This window comes from Liolophura sinensis, chromosome 7 (genome assembly GCF_032854445.1).
Source record: "Liolophura sinensis isolate JHLJ2023 chromosome 7, CUHK_Ljap_v2, whole genome shotgun sequence".
In the NCBI taxonomy this organism is placed as follows: domain Eukaryota; kingdom Metazoa; phylum Mollusca; class Polyplacophora; order Chitonida; family Chitonidae; genus Liolophura; species Liolophura sinensis.
In genome coordinates, this window is record NC_088301.1 from 3,695,028 (window position 1) to 3,718,299 (window position 23,272).

At 43.1% G+C, this 23,272-nt stretch overlaps 2 protein-coding genes across 2 annotated transcripts in view; both read left to right on the forward strand.

The window, feature by feature from the left end:
• The window catches only part of LOC135470380 (mucolipin-3-like), a 25,965-nt gene extending 13,987 nt beyond the window's left edge, over positions 1-11,978 (forward strand). The window contains 14 exon segments of the mRNA XM_064749283.1: positions 2-193; positions 850-1,003; positions 1,520-1,634; positions 1,740-1,836; positions 3,348-3,444; positions 4,166-4,284; positions 4,945-5,094; positions 5,401-5,514; positions 7,623-7,649; positions 7,651-7,746; positions 8,400-8,514; positions 8,517-8,605; positions 9,661-9,797; positions 10,722-11,978. Coding sequence (XP_064605353.1) covers positions 2-193; positions 850-1,003; positions 1,520-1,634; positions 1,740-1,836; positions 3,348-3,444; positions 4,166-4,284; positions 4,945-5,094; positions 5,401-5,514; positions 7,623-7,649; positions 7,651-7,746; positions 8,400-8,514; positions 8,517-8,605; positions 9,661-9,797; positions 10,722-10,767 — 1,548 coding nt within the window. The 3' untranslated portion in view covers positions 10,768-11,978.
• LOC135469832 (uncharacterized) lies at positions 11,590-23,241 on the forward strand. Its single transcript, XM_064748441.1, has 3 exons — positions 11,590-11,616; positions 16,178-17,511; positions 22,746-23,241. Exons 1-3 carry the CDS (start codon positions 11,590-11,592, stop codon positions 23,239-23,241), a joined length of 1,857 nt encoding a protein of 618 aa, XP_064604511.1.
• Positions 23,242-23,272: the final 31 nt, after the last annotated feature.

Below are 23,272 nucleotides of genomic sequence, written 5' to 3' on the forward strand. Positions count from 1 at the left end.
GCTGGCCACATTTGGTTATGAGAGGTCTAATTTTGTGGAGTTTGTGGAGCGAAACACAGTGTCTTTTAAACACCTCTTTCTGAAAGGCTGGGACCCCAGCTTTGAGACGATGCCCTACCCCCCTGCCACAGGGGTTTATGCCATCTATGAGAAAACAGAAGTTATCAACCATATGAACTTTGCCTTACGGCGGGTAAGAAAAATGATGTTGGTTAGTAACACTGAGGTACAAGTACTACCAGGTACGAGCTTTATTAGGACATACCAGCAGAGTGTATACATGGACCTGAAGATACTTTCACCTATTTTTTAATTGATTTATATACTTAAATTATACACTCAAAAATGTTTAAAATTTCAACTTTCCTGTTGGTGCTGTGATATTTTGTTGCAGTCCTTTCCTTTTGTTAATGCTTATTGCAGATTTTCAACAGGGAACAATGTTTTCATGGTTTTCTCCATGTAAGAATATATGTATATGAAGTGTCACATGGAGATAACTTAGGGTAGGAGTAGAGGTAGAGGAAAAATCTTGCTGAGTATAGCACTCAGCTGTTCCTTGTGGGCCAACCGTCTGGTATGCCTGAACGCTGCATTTGTTTAGTGTCTAGTGCTTAGCCCAGTTACCTCCAACAATAAACCTGACTACCTGATATAAGTAAAATATTAAAAACAGTTAAGTGTAAAGAAAAAAAAAGTAAAAGAAACAAATAAATGAGGCATGTGTACAGTGTAGTGTCAGTCTTAGGGTGGGGAGTCAAATTATAACAAAGACTCCATTGAGTTTAGTGCCACGAACTATGACAAATACCACTGAGGTCACAGATGTGAATTGCTGGCATGTTTCAGTATGAACAAACACCTTTGATTGCACTGGGTGGATTTCGCGTCATACGTGATGTCAACGGGTCAGCATTACCAGTACAGCTGTGTAAGGTGACTTATGCAGTTGGAACCGTCTACGACAATAACACATTCATCTTCGACTCGGAACTGAAAACAGGTATTGTTAATCTTGCCATCTGTACATCATCTTGGTTCAGCCATTTCACTTAAGCCCTTTCTTCAGTGCAATTTTGGCATACATGTATAATCATTTTGAAAATGAGGCTAAGAATGATTTGTTTATGTCATTAAAGAAGCAAACTTCATAAAACTCACAGTTTCTTTACACCCACTAGTTCTCTCAGAATGTTTCAAAATATTGGTTGCAAAGGCAGTTGAAAAGCTTGAAGAATTGAAAGATATTGTTGTCATATGTAAGATGTCATGTCATGCCAACTTTAAAGTGAACATTCATTCAGTCAATCAGTTGATGTGTATATACATGTACTTACATATAGCTGCACTGTGTCCATAATGGCTGTTAGGATGTCTTCACCTTATCAATCACTCTGCATAGGTAGATCTACATGTACGTGCAGTGTGTCTCTAGAAACTCCTGTATGATGTTTTCAGTCGGTCAGTCATTTTCTCTACATGTACATTGTGTCAGCAAAATCTTTTACGATATTTTCAGAGTGTTTCTTTGTGCACAAAGTCGCAGTTTTCAATTCCACCACAAATCGTACAGAGATGGTTTACGATATTCAGAAGTTCCTGGAAGAAAAGAACAAATCCCTGAACTTTGACAGGTTTGTACTAAATCTTGTGTTCTGAGAGCTCTTCTAGTATCAGCAATTGTAATACATGCATAACACTCAGACCACATCAATCATTTACTAATGTATGGTTTTCAGGCTCTTGGAGGTACAGTTGAAGTTTGCCCTGAAGTCTGTGAATTTAGAAACATACGCTCAACGTGCCGCACCCGAGTGTTACAAGTTTAATATAACTGTGAGTAATCCCCACTTTCAGCTTGCCACATGCCTGTTCAGTCCATTCGATCACCAAAGCAAAATAATTAGCATTTTTGATTTTATGCCCATGTTGTTTCCTCCCATCATAATGCTGGCCGCCATCGTATAAGTGAAATATTTTTGAACACGACATAAAACACCTACCATATAAATGAACAAATAGATAAATTATTTCCATGTTCTGAGGGATAATTATTTATCATGGACTTATACTGCTGTGTTAGTATGACTTACTGGACATCTGTATTCAAGGGGAGATAACACTGTCCATCTTAAGGGTCTGATGCAGAAAAAATGTTACAGTTTGTTACCAGCTTAACTCAAAAGCTGTTAAGTTTTATACTGAACACAGCTTAAAACATTTTCCGTCTGGCAGCAACCTGCGTATGGTTGTGGGTTTCCACTGGGCTCTGCCCGGTTTCCTCCCACCATAATGCTGGCCGTCGTCCTATAAGTGAAATATTCTTGAGTATGGTGTAAAACACCAATCAAGTAAATAAATAAAATTAAAACTTTTTCACCATTATTAGAAAAAGGGTCAAACCAAGAATGGCCGTTCAAAGTTTACCAGTTCCATGAATGATTGTGACATGAACATTTTCCTAAGGTATTGCAGCATTTTGCTCACGTTGTAAACTACAAGTACATCGCTCAGGTGAATGTTCACTATGTCCTCCTCAAAGTAGTCTCATCTTTCCGGTCTGTCTACGTGTTTAAGTTGACCTTTTTGCCCAGGATTTATCAACCCAGTTATTGTCAGATTTTTATGTATGTAACACCAAAGAAGGGGAGATGGTGAGGGCAGCTCCATTCCAATCAGTGATGTGTGCCAAAACTAAATACATATATATTAAAACCAAAAAAAAATATCGTCAGTCAATACAGCACTGAAATATACACATGTATAGAAAGACATAAAAGCCAAAAAATGTATACATATTTTATGTTTTTAATTTAATTTTTTTTTATTTATTTCATTGGTGTTTATTCCATCAGGAGTAATAAGTATTTTAATTGGATAAAGTCAAATATGACTTGTGTACAGCCCATAACATTGAAAAAGAACATTGCATACTTGAATTTGAGTTGAATTCACCCAAGGGGTATCAGAATTCAGAAAATTATATACATATTAATAACCCAGGCAAGATGTAAAATTCAAACGGTATAAATCAACTTCAGATTGATTAGGCTAAGAAAAGGCAGCTAGTAAAATGGAAGATCTGCCATTTTGATTTGCCATTTTTATTCATATATTCACCGGACTAAAGTTTATAATAGAGATAGTGTTCGTCTGGTAGAAAAAATAATTAATATTTGCAAAACAAAATATTGCATAACAATATTGTATAAAACATAAACTTCTGAGAATCTGTCCCAAAACCTGTTATATCACATAGAAACAAGAACCAATCCACCCACAACATATACACCTGCCGTGAAAATGCACATATGTAGTATGTATTATTTTTGTATTGTTTCTTGCAGATAACTTTTGACAACAATGACCATGATGGTCAGATGTTAGTAGAACTGGATACTTATGTCTCAGCGCTTGTCTGTAAAGGGGAGATCATTTATAAAGGTATGGTTATTGGAACTGGATACTTATGTCTCAGCGCTTGTCTGTAAAGGGGAGATCATTTATAAAGGTATGGTTATTGGAACTGGATACTTATGTCTCAGCGCTTGTCTGTAAAGGGGAGATCATTTATAAAGGTATGGTTATTGGAACTGGATACTTATGTCTCAGCGCTTGTCTGTAAAGGGGAGATCATTTATAAAGGTACGGTTATTGGAACTGGATACTTATGTGTCAGCGCTTGTCTGTAAAGGGGAGATCATTTATAAAGGTATGGTTATTGGAACTGGATACTAATGTGTCAGCGCTTGTCTGTAAAGGGGAGATCATTTATAAAGGTATGGTTATTGGAACTGGATACTTATGTCTCAGCGCTTGTCTGTAAAGGGGAGATCATTTATAAAGGTATGGTTATTGGAACTGGATACTTATGTCTCAGCGCTTGTCTGTAAAGGGGAGATCATTTATAAAGGTATGGTTATTGGAACTGGAAACTTGATATACTGTTTCATCTGTACTTGTGTTCTATCACATAAACCATCAAGCAAATAATTATCAAGTGAATAATTTATGTGTTTCACATTAGGATTTTCAGACATCAGTGGTTTTGATACCTGTTGATCCGAGTGTTACTTTTGATCAATTTTTATGAAGCTTGGCCCAGTGGTTGCTTATGTTATCCATGTTGTGTTCATGTTGATGATTGTCAGTCTGTGTGTTTCAGCCGATAATGATGCACGTCGGCGAGAGCTGACAGCGTTTGACGCTATGGTGATGATGGTCAGTCTGCTGTCCTGTCTGCTCTGTATTAGGTCATTAGCCAGGGCACAGAAACTTAAGATGGTATGTGATTTCGGTTCTGTATCAGACCCTTAGCCAGGGCACAGGCACTAAACATGGTATGTGGTTTTGGCATGAAAATGTGGTTATTCAGTTTGAACATGGAATTGTGGACAATGTGAATATTTGAGGAAAGTCCCTTGTGGGCCCGTGATAAAGAAGGTAGTGCTATATTTCATTGTTTAGCGTGTACCTGTTTCCATAAGACTGTACTAAATCTTCGTGATTACTACAGAAAATGTGCATCTATATCAGTGAAATAAAACAAAATCAGTGTATTTCCAAATGCTGAAGTGACATTTCGATATTCTGTATTGATCAGGAGTATGCCAATAACAAGAATGTACACATTTACTTTTATACACAAGAGTGACAATGGTAAATATTAACAAAGCATTGGTGAGAAATATACAGCTTATATGTATATGGTAGCTAAGATATGAATAGAATGTTCACCTCAGGTAATAGGAAGATTGCATGGAAGGGTGAACTCAAAATGAGTGGAAAAAGAACGAAAAGAAAAGCGTGGATATAATGACTAATGGCTCTAATGCCTTCATTATTTAGAGTTTTGTTATATATAAAACAAATAGTGTTGTATTTCAATAAAATGAATAAATAAGTGTGTTTAAAGTGCCAGTCTTTTTTTCTGTTTTTGTGCAGGAGGTTGCTAGATACTTCAAAAACAAACACAACAAAACCCTGGGCACATCCGACAGACTTGAGTTCTGGAACTTTTGGTATGTGCTGATCATATGTAATGACATCCTTACTGTAGTCGGAACCGCGTTCAAGATACAACTGGAAACTAAGGTAAGTCAAGGTTGAGATAAAGCCATAAGATAAGGGCAGGTCAGTGACCCATCCAAGCCGTTATGGTCGACCTTTCAGCATTACATGGCTTCTCTCCTTGGAATCAGAGTAATAATAATTTATACCTAATACAATTTTGATTAATTAACCTAATTGTAAAACTCTTCCATAAGAATTTCATTCAAGTTTGTGGCACTGTGAGACGATAATAAGGACTTGAAAACCCACCTTCGAATGTGTGTACATGTTTATGTAGTTTTTATTGGCCAGTCGTGGAAGAACAAATTTTTGGTTTTACATTTTCAGCGTGCACAGAGTTCCTCAGAGAACTATGACCTGTGCAGTATGATGTTAGGAACAGGAAACCTCATGGCCTGGTTCGGTGTGTTAAGATATCTGGGCTTCTTTAAAAAGTATAATGTAAGTAACCTAGACATTTTACAGGGAAAGACATTTTCTAATGTTAGACTGATAGGCATCTAAGCCTGGGCATACAGAGCAGCTTAAACCCTGGCAACCCAAAACACCAATCTACAGGGCCATATAGACCAGGTGGTTTATGTCTGCAGGGCCATATAGACCGAGTGGTTTATGTCTGCAGGGCCATATAGACCCGGGTGGTTTATGTCTGCAGGGCCATATAGACCGAGTGGTTTATGTCTGCAGGGCCATATAGACCAGGTGGTTTATGTCTGCAGGGCCATATAGACCGGGTGGTTTATGTCTACAGGGCCATATAGACCAGGTGGTTTATGTCTGCAGGGCCATATAGACCGGGTGGTTTATGTCTGCAAGGCCATATAGACCTGGTGGTTTATGTCTGCAGGGCCATATAGACTGGGTGGTTTATGTCTGCAGGACCATATAGACTGGGTTGGTTGTGTCTGCAGGGCCATATAGACCAGGTGGTTTATGTCTACAGGGCCGTATAGACCAGTTGGTTTATGTCTGCAGGACCATATAGACCAGATGGTTTATGTCTGCAGGGCAATATAGACCGAGTGGTTTATATCTGCAGGGCCATATAGGCCGGGTGGTTTATGTCTGCAGGGCTATATAGACCGGGTGGTTCTGCAGGGCCATATAGACCAGGTGGTTTATGTCTGCAGGGCCATATAGACTGGGTGGTTTATGTCTGCAGGGCCATATAGACCAGGTGGTTTATGTCTACAGGGCCATATATACCAGATGGTTTATGTCTGCACAGCCATATAGACCAGGTGGTTTATGTCTGCAGGGCTATATAGACCTGGTGGTTTATGTCTGCAGGGCCATATAGACCAGGTGGTTTATGTATGCAGGGCCATATAGACTGGGTTGGTTATGTCTGCAGGGCCATATACACCAGGTGGTTTATGTCTGCAGGGCCATATAGACCAGGTGGTGTATGTCTGCAGGGCCATATAGACCAGGTGGTTTATGTCTGCAGGGCCATATAGACCAGGTGGTGTATGTCTGCAGGGCCATATAGACCAGTTGGTTTATGTCTACAGGGCCGTATAGACCGAGTGGTTTATGTCTGCAGGGCCATATAGGCCGGGTGGTTTATGTCTGCAGGGCTATATAGACCGGGTGGTTCTGCAGGGCCATATAGACCAGGTTGTTTTTTTTCCGGCATTGCCATGTAGACTGGGTGGTTTATGTCTACAGGGCCGTTTAGACAAGGTGGTTTATGTCTGCAGGGCCATATAGACCAGGTGGTTTATGTCTACAGGGCCATATAGACCAGGTGGTTTATGTCTGCAGAGCCATACAGACTGTGTGATTTATGTCTGCAGGACCATATAGACCGAGTGGTTTATGTCTGCAGGGTCATGTAGACCGGGTGGTTTATGTCTGCAGGGCCATATAGACCAGGTGGTTTATGTCTGCAGGGTCATGTAGACTGGGTGGTTTATGTCTACAGGGCCGTTTAGACAAGGTGGTTTATGTCTGCAGGGCCATGTAGACCAGGTGGTTTATGTCTGCAGGGCCATATAGACCAGGTGGTTTATGTCTGCAGGGCCATATAGACCAGGTGGTTTATGTCTGCAGGGCCATATAGACCAGGTGGTTTATGTCTGCAGGGCTATGTAGACCGGGTGGTTTATGTCTGCAGGGCCATATAGACCTGGTGGTTTTTGTCTGCAGAGCCATATAGACTGGGTGGTTTATGTCTGCAGGGGCCATGTAGACCGGGTGTGTGTGTCCATGTATGGACTCTTCTTTAGAAGACTTCTCCTTGTACATTTTGTGTAAAATTGTTTGATTTAACCTACTTGACCAAAGTCACAACTCTAAGAAACGACATTCTCGACAGATTTCTCTCTTTCTGTATTTTGAGTGATCTTTAGGAATCATGTTCCGAAATATAGAACTTCTCGGAGTTGAGACTTTGGTGAACTATGTAAAACTGCTGATATTATTCACAGCATATAAATTTCTCTTTGCCTACAATCACATTACGTGTGTTTAAATCTAATCAACATGACTAATATATCTTTGTGTACATGTATATAAATGTGCAAAGATTTTTATGATTGTTTCAGATTTTAGTGTTGACATTAAAAAGGGCATTTTCCCAATGTGCTGCGGTTCTCTGTCTGTGCTCTGATGTTGTACTGTGGGTTCCTTTTCTGTGGCTGGGTCGTTCTTGGCCCCTATCACATCAAGGTAAAGATAATGGCTCACAATGCTCCCAGCAAAGCTGTTCTGTGCTGGGTCGTTCTGGGCACCTATCACATCATTGTAGAGGTAAGGCCTACAGTACTCCCAGCAAAGCTGTTCTGTGGCTGGGTCGTTCTAGGCCCCTATCACATCATTGTAGAGATAATGGCCTACAGTACTCCCAGCAAAGCTGTTCTGTGGCTGGGTCGTTCTGGGCACCTATTACATCATTGTAGAGATAATGGCCTACAGTACTCCCAGCAAAGCTGTTCTGTGGCTGGGTCGTTCTAGGCCCCTATCACATCATTGTAGAGATAATGGCCTACAGTACTCCCAGCAAAGCTGTTCTGTGGCTGGTTCATTCATCATAAAATCCTATCATAAAATGTGCATGACATCCCAAGTACACAGGTTGTTCCTATCACACTGTGGCCACTGCTTGGATGTGTTTCACTCTCTAAAATCTTCATATTCCACATACCTGTGTTCCAGGGTAATTTATCACCTGATGATCTTATTTGACCCACATTAGATTTGCAGCATACCTGTAGTTGTAGCTTTCTGTTAAGATATTCCCTAACCTTGAAATATTCTTTGATGTTAAAGTATTCTCAGCCTTTGAAGTATTTTCTGACCCTTGCCCTATCCTTTTATCACAGTTCCGTCACCCAAGCTCTACCTCTGAATGTCTGTTTTCGCTAATCAATGGTGACGACATGTTTGTAACCTTCTCGGCCACCCAGACCAATAACAACTACATATGGTACTACAGCCGAATTACCTCTACATCTTCATCAGTCTTTTCATCTATGTTGTGCTCAGTCTCTTCATCGCAGTCATCATGGACACCTACGAAACCATCAAGGTGAGCTTAAGCCCAAGCTTCTTTGTTTTGCTTTTCTCCTTACGGTAAAAAATTGTACAAATTGTACAGATAGGGACTGGTCCGCAGCCGTATATAAGGAGGTTTACCTTGTAGCCGCTGGGTTACTCTGGTTTTCCTCTGACTGACTAGTTTCCTTCACTCACACAACAGAGCACCATTGTAAAATAGAAATAACGTTAAGTACAACGCGCTCTGACACTGATCAGATAAATAAATAAATGCCAGAAGACCTGTCAAGGTTCCAACATTCAGAGACTTTTTCATTTATATTCAGAGACTCAACAATTCCTTTGCTTCCATTCTCAATTCCAGCTCCCATTGGTTTCTGCTATTAGTTTTAGTCAGATTTGTCAGATACCTGGGTATGAAGAGTGGTGGTCCACTCTGGGTTTCTCTACCCATAAGCCTGATGACCAACGGTTATGTAACAAATTTTTCTGTGCGATGGATTAAATAAATAAAGAAGGGAAGTTCATTTGTTTACTTTTGAGATCATGACTTACATGTATCAAATTCATACATTGGGACATTTTGGTATGGTGCATACTACATTGTGTCAGCATTCAGTCACTAGATGACCACAATATGGCTGCGGCAACACCATAATCATTTGGTCATTGACTGATATTCATGTACTAGAAAGTTTAATCGCACTGTTCTTACCAGACTAGTTAATTGCTCTCATAGATTCTGGAGTATTAATGGTTCCAAGGACTTTTACAGCATGCCACGTTACGTGTGTATCTGATGTATTTTATTGTTGTGTGACAGCATGATTAATTTTGAACGGTTTTTCCTCCAGAATCTACATGTACTTCATCAGTTCTGTATTTGTCTGTTGATTGTTGTATTATACAGCAGTAGGCCTATTATTATGTTGTATTTACACTTTATGTTGCGCTTTACTTTGAAACTGTTGTTGTAATGAAGTACTTATATATTGTACTGTGTTGTGTTACACAACTGTTATATCGCATTACAGCACTCTTATTTTGTACTATATTGTATAACATAACTGTTGTGTTGTATTACAGTACTACTATGAACACGGTTTCCCCAAGAGTGAGCTTCATGAGTTTATGGATGAATGTACAGACCCACCCCACTCCCCACTCTACAGACGGGAGACTCGCGGCTGTAATTTCTTCTCCATGCTGCCCTGCTGTGGCAGGTAAGCCCTTCAAGTGAACTCTGATTATAGTAGTGTGTTATACAAGTAAAGTGGGATGTGCAGTCATTTGACGAGAAGGGTTAATAGGCAGTAGTAGCCTGGGCTCTGTAAACAGTAGCCTGAGCTTTATAGACAGTAGCCTGGGCTCTATAGACAGTAGCCTGGGCTCTATAGACAGTAGCCTGAGCTCTGTAGACAATAGCCTGAGCTCTATATACAGTAGAGAGTAGCATGTGCTCTATATACAGTAGCTTGGGCTCTATAGACATTAGCCTGTGTTATATGAACAGTAGCCTGGCCTCTGTAGACAGTAGCCAAGGCAGTATAGATAGTAGCCTGAGCTCTATAGACAGTAGCCTGGGCTCTCAAAACTGTAGCCTGAGCTATATTGACCATAACCTGAGCTCTATGGACAGTTGCCTGGGCTCTATAAACAGTTGCCTGAGCTCTATAGACATTTGCCTGAGCTCTATAGACAGTAGCCTGAGCTCTATAGGCAGTTGCCTGAGCTCTATAGACAGTAGCCTGAGCTCTATAGACAGTTGCTTGAGCTCTATAGACAATAGCCTGAGCTCTATAGACAGTAGCCTGAGCTCTATAGACAGTAGCCTGAGCTCTAAAGACAGTTGCCTGAGCTCTATAAACAGTAGCCTGAGCTCTATGACTTTATTCACTACTTTGTCATTATATCACTTGTTGAATATGAACCTTGGTATTGGTAAGCAGTGCTGATCTGATTCACAACAGTGCAATTTTTGCCTACAATGTTTTTTTCAGCTCAACTATGATCTGACCCACTGTGCTAGTGTGTGTTATTTTAAGCACTAACTTTATGACTCAGTGAAAATTGATACTAACTTTACATATATGACTCATTGGGATATAGTTTTGCAGTTTTAACATCTGATGTGTTTGTTATTTCAGGTCAGATCCTGACACACCTAATGAGCGCACCAGGCTGTTACAGTAACAACCCACCTGTTCCCAACTTTTAATTTTGATTCACCTGTTCGCAGCTGTTACAGTAACAACTCACCTGGTCCCGACTGTTACAGTAACAATTCATGTATTGTACAGCTCACCTGTTTCCGACTAGATACAGTAACAGTTCATGTATTCCCAACTGTTACAGTAACAACTTACCTGTTCTTGACTGTTACAGTAACAGCCTACATGTTCCCGACTGTTACAGGAACAACTCATGCGGACATGATGTCACATTTCAATTTGCTCATGTTACACAATACAATGGATTTACCAGTGTTGAATGAGATTAAAGAAGTGGTTATATAGATTTGCGTTCCACTGTATTGTCAGGGTCTCAAAACCAGAAGGTGTGAATTTTTAGTCAGTTGTGTATACCCTGTAGACCAGAGCTGCATATGCAGACATGCAGTAATCAGGTGACATGCTTATTAAAATGTAAAATATTTGAACCAGTTATGTTTATTTATTTATATGGTTGATGTTTTACACCGTTCTCAAGAATATTTCACTTATAGCTGTACGATGGTGGAAAGACACCCATGATCATGTACAGGTTGTTGGCAGTCCTTCCTACATACAGGTATGACCGTAGACTATTACTGTGTCAAGATCACAGTGGAAGTGGAGTGATTTTATATACAGTCTACTTTGGTTTGTTATGGAAAGCAAAAACTAGACAGTGTGAAGAAGTGATCAAACTGTGAGTGGTTCATGAGGCTTTTCACTTTAGCTGTTGTTCGGTTTGTTCAACGCTCTCATTCAAGGAGGTATCATTTATGAATATAAGAACATAACATTGCTGAATATGCCAGTCTGTGTAAAGCAGCAGGAGGTGAGCCGTAAGCCAAGACTTGGTTGTTCAACAGACTGCTGGATTAGATATTGATCAATGTTCTTTGAAACAATTTTTTGATGAATGTATGAATAGCCCGAATCTCCTAACAAAACCAGACATACTTGTACTTCTGTGATTCGTGAAACAAAATACTCAAATTGACATTGAAGAAAAAATTGAACTTAAGCATTTTCATCCGGAAGTCATGACTACATTGGTGGTAAGAAACCATATTTGTGATGTTAAGGTGATATTTAAAGTCTTAGCATTTTGTTTGACATATTTTTACCAATAATCTTGTAAGATGTAAATATATGATTATGTGAAATGTTCTAAGTAATGTTATTCATACATACTCATGATGCAATATATGTATATGTATTTGTGTATATATATATATTTATGTGTGTGTATATATATATATATTTATGTGTGTGTATATATATATATATATATATACATATTTCCTGGTTGAAGGTTATAGCAGTGATCTGGCCTGTTGGTCACAAAATAACCCCAAGTTTAAGTCAGAATTTACCTACCAGCTTTATACCAACTTCCTTTGTCTATACTATCTATGGGTTATTGTTACATTTGTCAGCAGCAGAAATTTGTTAGGCCTATGCCAACTGCAAAGAAGAGGAAACAAATGATGTCCCATGAAGATGTCTTAGAGACCCATGTATAGGCCGGCAGTTTATACCAAGGCTTGCTGATTTCAGAGTGAAGAATGTCATTCCTCAAGGAATGTTCAGTGGTTCAAAAGTCATGTGTGTTGCCAACAGTGTACTCGTAACTGCTGTTAGTTCTCCTTAATTTTAGCTCTGTTTATCTATAATAGGGAAAGAGAAGTTTACTTGTACAAAAATAACATGTGAACTTGTATCCTTTTTTCTTTCAGATCATTGAAACCTGTGTGATTATCCAGGTTTATGCGGTTATATCTGTATAAATGTCAGTGTGTACAGGGATTGTGTGGTGCTAGTTGGTGGACTGGGTTACATGCTGATTAACTCTTGAGTACAGTCTATACCAAGAGTGGTGATAGAAATCAAAACTTTGTTAGTGCTCTCTATAAAAAAGAGTGTAAATGTCTTAAATGAAACACTTTTGTTTGTTGTCACATTTTAGAGCTTTAAAAAGATTCACTTAGATTACGTATTGTTATGTGTTCAAAAGCTTAATATTTTTCTTTGATGTAATTACCTTGCTGCGAAAGGTATTGCATGATTATTTATTTGTTTTATTGTTTCCCCTTTGAGGAAAGGTAATCAAAATTTAGGAAGTTGGTCAATTTCAGCATTTCAGTACAATACATAACTGATTCCAATCATATCAATTTGGTTGTTCCTAATAGATAGGTAGTTGTGGGATAGAGTAGTCCCAATGAAGTAGGTCAGTATGACATCATGGAAAAACAGAATAATAATAATATATGGATGTTTTTGAGTTGTAGGGAGAAGTATATCTGCTCTGCTGTTTGTGGCGTACAAGATTTACTTCCCTTTGTACAGGTTTAGTGAGCCTCATTCCGCATATTGATTTTTCGTACTTACGTTGCGTAACTCATCAGTTGTACCATACCCCAAACCAATGTCATATAAGCACATAACCAAGTGTCCATTCCAAACTCTATACAACAGTGTGTCTGTATGTACATAGAACGTATTTGTGTTAATGTGTCTATAACCCAATACTGTATTTCACAACTTAAACCTGATTCAATACAATTTTTACTGCAACAATGTTTCTGAGTTAAATAGGTCTTTTGTGTTGGGTTGTGAAAACAGACCATTTCAAAACCTGGATATTTGAAATAAGAAAATAATAAGTAGATTTAAGCTCCTTTTCATGAGATTTGAATATCAAGTTTAAATTTAAGGGCATGCTAGCAGTCTGTGTTGACAAAATAAACTTTTCATACACTCACTACTAAAAGTTCAGTGTTCATCTACTTAGCCTTAGATTCGCCAATTAACTTAACAGTATAAATAGGCTGACCCCCAGTAAACCTAGAAGTTGGGTTTTGTACGTATGAACTAATTGACTTCTCAGTTCGCTTTCTGGCCTTTTCTATTAAGTTTGGCCTAAGTTTTTGCAGGATCCATTCTATGAAAAGACAGAAACTAAAGTTTTATATGAAATCTACCTCAAATGGAAGGATAAACCAGGCATATGAACATTTTATATACTGTTTGGAAAGAAAATGCGTAGTAATTATTTTACGAACTAGAAGGCTTTCAGATAAAATAGCCTAATAATTAAATTATGTAAAATAAATAACCCCAAACCATTAAGTGTATATGGAAGCCTTGTTGGCAAAGAACATTATATGAAGGTGTAAAAATGCTTTGGCTTATGTGAGATACAGAGATGTTATGTACCTATCATACCCTGTGTCTCTATAAACTAAACACCTGCATTTTTACACAGCTGAAAATTATGCATACATTTAGTTCCATTTATTTTTTTAAGGAGAGTTTTATTCAAATTTTTCAGAAGTTTTTCTCATGTTAAACACAGCTTTTAATGTTGGAATTGCTCCTGTTAATACTCGAGAAAAAGACTTAAGACTGAAAAACTGAACAATCACAAATCACCAAAAAGGAGATGTGGTGTAAGAGCACTCTGTCCACTGACTGAAAAACTGAACAATCACAAATCACCAAAAAGGAGATGTGGTGTAAGAGCACTCTGTCACTGACATTATGGACTTAAAAGACAACGGTAGAATTATTAAATTTCCGTGAATTTAATGCTGTTGTGACAGTATGAGTACATGTTCTCTTCTATACAGTTCCAGCAGGCTGTCTGGTGATGCTTGCTTTACTTTTGCGGCATCTTTGCCATTAATCTATATTAGTACTTCCTGTTGGGTAAAAAGGGAGAGGGGTGGAGAGGGCGCTTAGAGGAACATTGGCTGCACTGCTGCCGTTATTGAGAAAATACATGTATACATAAATCATAAAGGAAACTGTGAAGCAGGCAGTTATGGCCACAAAACAGTTATTCGCTAGAGCTTTTAAGCGACCTTGTATTATATTACGTATTTTGAATCAAGCAAGAACACTTGGCGTCGCCCATTCCTGACATATAGCCACAAATGAGCCTTACTTGACGTCACATCTACTTAACGCACTGTCGCATAAGGCACATTATCACGTGACATCAGGAAAATTTTACGTGAACTGCCGAAGATTTTGTTTTTTAAAACCTTCACTTATACAAATTAAATAGAGTTATTCATCTTAAATCCTTTTGAACCCTGGTTTTAGCTTTGTTCCCTAGGGTATCATTTTAATATTTCCGCGTAGCTTGTCTTAGGACAGAAGTAGCACTTTAAACGTGTTTTAATAAAGTAATATCAACATATTATTTGAAAATTAAGGTATTTGTGCTACCAGTGTTTATAGTGTACCAGTACTCAATTCGCATATGTAGTGTAAATACATGCAGCTGGGCTGCATGTATGTGTACTGCCCTTGTAGTGCTCGTTGAAAATTGACCTTTACAGTAGTGCTCTGAAATGCCCCTTTATGGCAGACGATTGATAGACGAAAGTTAGACACGACGCCTGTAGTAGTAAATTTAAAATGTGCAATGTAATCCAGGCTATATGTCACACATTTGTAGCAGAGACCTGGTCCATGTTATTCTTACATATACTTTTTCAGTACGGTATTGGTTTCGCGTTGAGTCCTGACATGGGTGGGTGTGTTACCCAGGCACTCTGACCACCATCGTACATGTCCATTCAGTGAAGTGTATGACGTTCAGCTGCAATCAGTCAATGCAGTTTAGATTTCGCAATGTAGAAATATTCACTTTACTGTACAACCACCATAAATAAAATATATGTCAAGTGTATTTGTATATCTTGTCGTATAAAAGTGAAATATTGGGGAAAACTGGGTCTCTGTGGTTTCATGGGCACATCTGTCAGAAAGTTCAAGACTTCGAAGCCGCAAATTGCCTTTTGTTTCCAAGTATGTTTAGCAGGAATTCAGCCTGTACCTTGATCGTTTTACCAGGTAGTATGTAATTACCGTCTTTCAGCATTTGACCAGAGTGATACATTATACATGTACATGTATTTTTAACTTTATAATCTGTTTCTTTTCACCAGTCGGCTATACTCAGCTGTCTGTAAAATTAGTCATACTCTTTACTGAAATTGCCTTCAGTCTATGACACGTAACAACATAAGCCCTACACATTGATATGTTCAAATTTCATTTTCTTGCAATGAAAATGAATTTATAACACTTTTTTAAATCCATAGTGTTAAACTGTATAAATCTGGTTTCGACGGAAAAACTCGGGTCACGTCATAATTATTCTGATTTGAATAATTTTATACAATGCTGAATATAGGCGATTGGTTAAAAGAAACATACTATTGGTGGCATAGTTGTGCCGTTGAATTGTCTCTGTCACGTCGTGCAGCACAGAGCCGAGGGAGAGGTTTTCCATCTGCCATAAATGTATTGCAGCTCTGTGTGTTTCCTCTAGTGGATGTTTCTGAGTATGGGTATGCCCTGGTATATATCCATACCAGACTAGGACAACACCGCCAGGTCATCCATACCAGACCAGGATAACACCGTCAGGTCATCCATACCAGGCCAGGACAACACCGTCAGGTCATCCATACCACACCAGGACAACACCGTCAGGTCATCCATACCACACCAGGATAACACCGCCAGGTCATCCATACCACACCAGGATAACACCGCCAGGTCATCCATACCAGGCTAGGACAACACCGTCAGGTCATCCATACCACACCAGGATAACACCGCCAGGTCATCCATACCACACCAGGATAACACCGCCAGGTCATCCATACCAGGCTAGGACAACACCGTCAGACCATCCATACCAGGCTAGGACAACACCGCCAGGTCATCCATACCACACCAGGATAACACCGCCAGGTCATCCATACCAGGCTAGGACAACACCGTCAGGTCATCCATACCAGGCTAGGACAACACCGCCAGGTCATCCATACCACACCAGGATAACACCGTCAGGTCATCCATACCAGGCCAGGACAACACCGTCAGGTCATCCATACCACACCAGGACAACACCGTCAGGTCATCCATACCACACCAGGATAACACCGCCAGGTCATCCATACCACACCAGGATAACACCGCCAGGTCATCCATACCAGGCTAGGACAACACCGTCAGGTCATCCATACCACACCAGGATAACACCGCCAGGTCATCCATACCACACCAGGATAACACCGCCAGGTCATCCATACCAGGCTAGGACAACACCGTCAGACCATCCATACCAGGCTAGGACAACACCGCCAGGTCATCCATACCACACCAGGATAACACCGCCAGGTCATCCATACCAGGCTAGGACAACACCGTCAGGTCATCCATACCAGGCTAGGACAACACCGCCAGGTCATCCATACCACACCAGGATAACACCGCCAGGTCATCCATACCAGGCTAGGACAACACCGTCAGGTCATCCATACCACACCAGGATAACACCGCCAGGTCATCCATACCACACCAGGATAACACCGCCAGGTCATCCATACCAGGCTAGGACAACACCGTCAGACCATCCATACCAGGCTAGGACAACACCGCCAGGTCATCCATACCACACCAGGATAACACCGCCAGGTCATCCATACCAGGCTAGGACAACACCGTCAGGTCATCCATACCAGGCTAGGATAACACCGCCAGGTCATCCATACCACACCAGGATAACACCGCCAGGTCATCCATACCAGGCTAGGACAACACCGTCAGGTCATCCATACCAGGCTAGGACAACACCGTCAGGTCATCCATACCAGGCTAGGATAACACAGCCAGGTCATCCATACCAGGCTAGGACAACACCGTCAGGTCATCCATACCAGGCTAGGACAACACCGCCAGGTCATCCATACCAGACTAGGATAACACCGCCAGGTCATCCATACCAGGCTAGGACAACACCGTCAGGCCATCCATACCAGGCTAGGACAACACCGTCAGGTCATCCATACCAGGCTAGGACAACACCGCCAGGTCATCCATACCAGACTAGGATAACACCGCCAGGTCATCCATACCAGGCTAGGACAACACTGCCAGGTCATCCATACCAGGCTAGGATAACACCGTCAGGTCATCCATACCAGGCTAGGACAACACCGCCAGGTCATCCATACCAGACTAGGACAACACCGCCAGGTCATCCATACCAGACTAGGATAACACCGCCAGGTCATCCATACCAGGCTAGGACAACACCGCCAGGTCATCCATACCAGGCTAGGACAACACCGTCAGGTCATCCATACCAGGCTAGGACAACACCGCCAGGTCATCCATACCAGGCTAGGACAACACCGTCAGGTCATCCATACCAGGCTAGGACAACACCGTCAGACCATCCATACCAGACTAGGACAACACCGCCAGGTCATCCATACCAGGCTAGGACAACACCGTCAGGTCATCCATACCAGGCTAGGACAACACCGTCAGGCCATCCATACCAGGCTAGGACAACACCGTCAGGTCATCCATACCAGGCTAGGATAACACCGCCAGGTCATCCATACCACACCAGGATAACACCGCCAGGTCATCCATACCAGGCTAGGACAACACCGTCAGGTCATCCATACCAGGCTAGGACAACACCGCCAGGTCATTCTTACCAGACGATATAGGATCACATATCAGCAGGTCATCCATACCACACCAGGATAACACCGTCAGGCCATCCATACCAGGCTAGGACAACACCGTCAGACCATCCATACCAGGCTAGGACAACACCGCCAGGTCATCCATACCAGACTAGGACAACACCGCCAGGTCATCCATACCAGGCTAGGACAACACCGCCAGGTCATCCATACCAGGCTAGGACAACACCGTCAGGCCATCCATACCAGACTAGGATAACACCGTCAGGCCATCCATACCAGACTAGGATAACACCGTCAGGCCATCCATACCAGGCTAGGACAACACCGTCAGGTCATCCATACCAGGCTAGGACAACACCGTCAGGCCATCCATACCAGACTAGGATAACACCGTCAGGCCATCCATACCAGGCTAGGACAACACCGTCAGGTCATCCATACCAGGCTAGGACAACACCGTCAGGCCATCCATACCAGGCTAGGACAACACCGTCAGGTCATCCATACCAGGCTAGGACAACACCGTCAGGTCATCCATACCAGGCTAGGACAACACCGTCAGGTCATCCATACCAGGCTAGGACAACACCGTCAGGCCATCCATACCAGGCTAGGACAACACCGTCAGGTCATCCATACCAGGCTAGGACAACACCGCCAGGTCATCCATACCAGGCTAGGATAACACCGTCAGACCATTCTTACCAGACGATACAGGATCACATATCGCCAGGTCATCCATATCAGACTAGGATAACACCGTCAGACCATTCTTACCAGACGATACAGGATCACATATCGCCAGGTCATCCATACCACACCAGGATAACACCGCCAGACCATCCATACCAGGCTATATAGGATCACACACCGCCAGGTCATCCATACCAGGCTAGGACAACACCGTCAGGTCATCCATACCAGGCTAGGACAACAGGCCAGGTCATCCATACCAGGCTAGGACAACACCGTCAGACCATCCATACCAGGCTAGGACAACACCGCCAGGTCATCCATACCAGGCTAGGACAACACCGTCAGGTCATCCATACCAGGCTAGGACAACACCGCCAGGTCATCCATACCAGGCGAGGACAACACCGCCAGGTCATCCATACCAGGCTAGGACAACACCGCCAGGTCATCCATACCAGGCTAGGACAACACCGTCAGGTCATCCATACCAGGCTAGGATAACACCGCCAGGTCATCCATACCAGGCTAGGACAACACCGCCAGACCATCCATACCAGGCTAGGACAACACCGTCAGGTCATCCATACCAGGCTAGGACAACACCGTCAGGTCATCCATACCAGGCTAGGACAACACCGTCAGGTCATCCATACCAGACTAGGATAACACCGTCAGGCCATTCTTACCAGACGATATAGGATCAGATATCGCCAGGTCATCCACACCACACCAGGATAACACCGTCAGGCCATTCTTACCAGACGATATAGGATCACATATCGCCAGGTCATCCATACCAGACTAGGACAACACCGTCAGGCCATTCTTACCAGACGATATAGGATCACATATCGCCAGGTCATCCATACAAGACTAGGACAACACCGTCAGACCATTCTTACCAGACGATACAGGATCACATATCGTCAGGTCATCCACACCAGACTAGGACAACACCGTCAGGCCATTCTTACCAGACGATATAGGATCACATATCGCCAGGTCATCCATACCAGACTAGGATAACACCGTCAGGCCATTCTTACCAGACTATATAGGATCACATATCGCCAGGTCATCCATACCAGACTAGGACAACACCGTCAGACCATTCTTACCAGACGATATAGGATCACATATCGCCAGGTCATCCACACCAGACTAGGATAACACCGTCAGGCCATTCTTACCAGACGATATAGGATCACATATCGCCAGGTCATCCATACCAGACTAGGATAACACCGTCAGGCCATTCTTACCAGACGATATAGGATCACATATCGCCAGGTCATCCATACCAGACTAGGATAACACCGTCAGGCCATTCTTACCAGACGATATAGGATCACATATCGCCAGGTCATCCATACCAGACTAGGATAACACCGTCAGGCCATTCTTACCAGACTATATAGGATCACATATCGCCAGGTCATCCATACCAGACTAGGACAACACCGTCAGGCCATTCTTACCAGGCGATATAGGATCACATATCGCCAGGTCATCCATACAAGACTAGGACAACACCGTCAGACCATTCTTACCAGACGATATAGGATCACATATCACCAGGTCATCCATACCAGACTAGGATAACACCGTCAGACCATTCTTACCAGACGTTATAGGATCACATATCGCCAGGTCATCCATACCACACCAGGGTAACACCGTCAGACCATTCTTACCAGACTATATAGGATCAGATATCGCCAGGTCATCCATACCACACCAGGATCAGATACCGCCAGGACATCCACACCAAACCAGAATCAGATACCGCCAGGACATCCACACCACACCAGGATTAAACACCGCCAGGACATCCACACCAAACCAGGATCAAATACCGCCAGGACATCCACACCAAACCAGGATCAGATACCGCCAGGACATCCACACCAAACCAGGATCAGATACCGCCCGGACATCCACACCACACCAGGGTTAAACACCGCCAGGACATCCACACCAAACCAGGATCAGATACCGCCAGGACATCCACACCAAACCAGAATCAGATACCGCCAGGACATCCACACCACACCAGGATTAAACACCGCCAGGACATCCACACCAAACCAGGATCAGAAACCGCCAGGATATCTACACCACACCAGGATCAGACACCGCCAGGACATCCACACCACACCAGGGTGAAATACCGCCAGGACATCCACATCAAACCAGGGTTAAATACCGCCAGGACATCCACACCAAACCAGGGTTAAACACCGCCAGGACATCCACACCAAACCAGAATCAGATACCGCCAGGACATCCACACCAAACCAGGATCAGATACCGCCAGGACATCCACACCACACCAGGATTAAACACCGCCAGGACATCCACACCAAACCAGGATCAGATACCGCCAGGACATCCACACCAAACCAGGATCAGACACCGCCAGGACATCCACATCACACCAGGGTTAAATACCGCCAGGACATCCACACCAAACCTGGGTTAAATACCGCCAGGACATCCACACCAAACCAGGATCAGATACCGCCAGGACATCCACACCAAACCAGGATCAGATACCGCCAGGACATCCACACCAAACCAGGGTTAAATACCGCCAGGACATCCACACCAAACCAGGATCAAATACCGCCAGGACATCCACACCAAACCAGGATCAGATACCGCCAGGACATCAACACCACACCAGGGTTAAATACCGCCAGGACATCCACACCAAACCAGGGTTAAATACCGACAGGACATCCACTCCAAACCAGGATCAGACACCTCCAGGACATCCACACCACACCAGGGTTAAACACCGCCAGGACATCCACACCAAACCAGGATCAGATACCGCCAGGACATCCACACCACACCAGGATTAAACACCGCCAGGACATCCACACCAAACCAGGATCAGATACCGCCAGGACATCTACACCACACCAGGATCAGACACCGCCAGGACATCCACACCACACCAGGGTTAAATACCACCAGGACATCCACACCACACCAGGGTTAAATACCGCCAGGACATCCACACCAAACCAGGATCAAATACCGCCAGGACATCCACACCAAACCAGGATCAGATACCGCCAGGACATCCACACCAAACCAGGATCAGACACCGCCAGGACATCCACACCACACCAGGGTTAAATACCGCCAGGACATCCACACTAAACCAGGATCAGATACCGCCCGGACATGCACACCAAACCAGGGTTAAATACTGCCAGGACATCCACACCAAACCAGGGTTAAATACCGCCAGGACATCCACACCAAACCAGGATCAGATACCGCCCGGACATCCACACCAAACCAGGGTTAAATACTGCCAGGACATCCACACCAAACCAGGATCAGATACCGCCAGGACATCCACACCACACCGGGGTTAAATACCGCCAGGACATCCACACCAAACCAGGATCAGATACCGCCCGGACATCCACACCAAACCAGGGTTAAATATTGCCAGGACATCCACACCAAACCAGGGTTAAATACCGCCAGGACATCCACACCAAACCAGGATCAGATACCGCCAGGACATCCACACCAAACCAGGATCAGATACCGCCAGGACATCCACACCAAACCAGGGTTAAATACCGCCAGGACATCCACACCAAACCAGGATCAGACACCGCCAGGACATCCACACCAAACCAGGGTTAAATACCGCCCGGACATCCACACCAAACCAGGATCAGATACTGCCAGGACATCCACACCACACCAGGATTAAACACCGCCAGGACATCCACACCAAACCAGGATCAGACACCGCCAGGACATCCACACCACACCAGGATCAGACACTGCCAGGACATCCACACCACACCAGGATTAAATACCGCCAGGACTTCCACACCAAACCAGGATCAGATACCGCCAGGACATCCACACCAAACCAGTATCAGATACCGCCAGGACATCCACACCAAACCAGGATCAGATACCGCCAGGACATCCACACCAAACCAGGATCAGATACCACCAGGACATCCACACCAAACCAGGATCACACACCGCCAGGACATCCACACCACACCAGGGTTAAACACCGCCAGGACATCCACACCACACCAGGATTAAACACCGCCAGGACATCCACACCAAACCAGGATCAGATACCGCCAGGACATCTACACCACACCAGGGTTAAATACTGCCAGGACATCCACACCAAACCAGGATCAGATACCGCCAGGACATCCACACCACACCAGGGTTAAATACCGCCAGGACATCCACACCAAACCAGGA

Excerpts from the sequence above, each read along its gene's own strand:
- LOC135469832 (XM_064748441.1), top strand. The coding sequence starts at position 11,590 with ATGCCAGTCTGTGTAAAGCAGCAGGAG. Across the intron at positions 11,617-16,177 it reads TCTGTGTAAAGCAGCAGGAG|ACTAGGACAACACCGCCAGG; the intron begins GTGAGCCGTAAG and ends TATCCATACCAG. Across the intron at positions 17,512-22,745 it reads TACCAGGCTAGGACAACACC|GATTAAACACCGCCAGGACA; the intron begins GTCAGGTCATCC and ends ACACCACACCAG.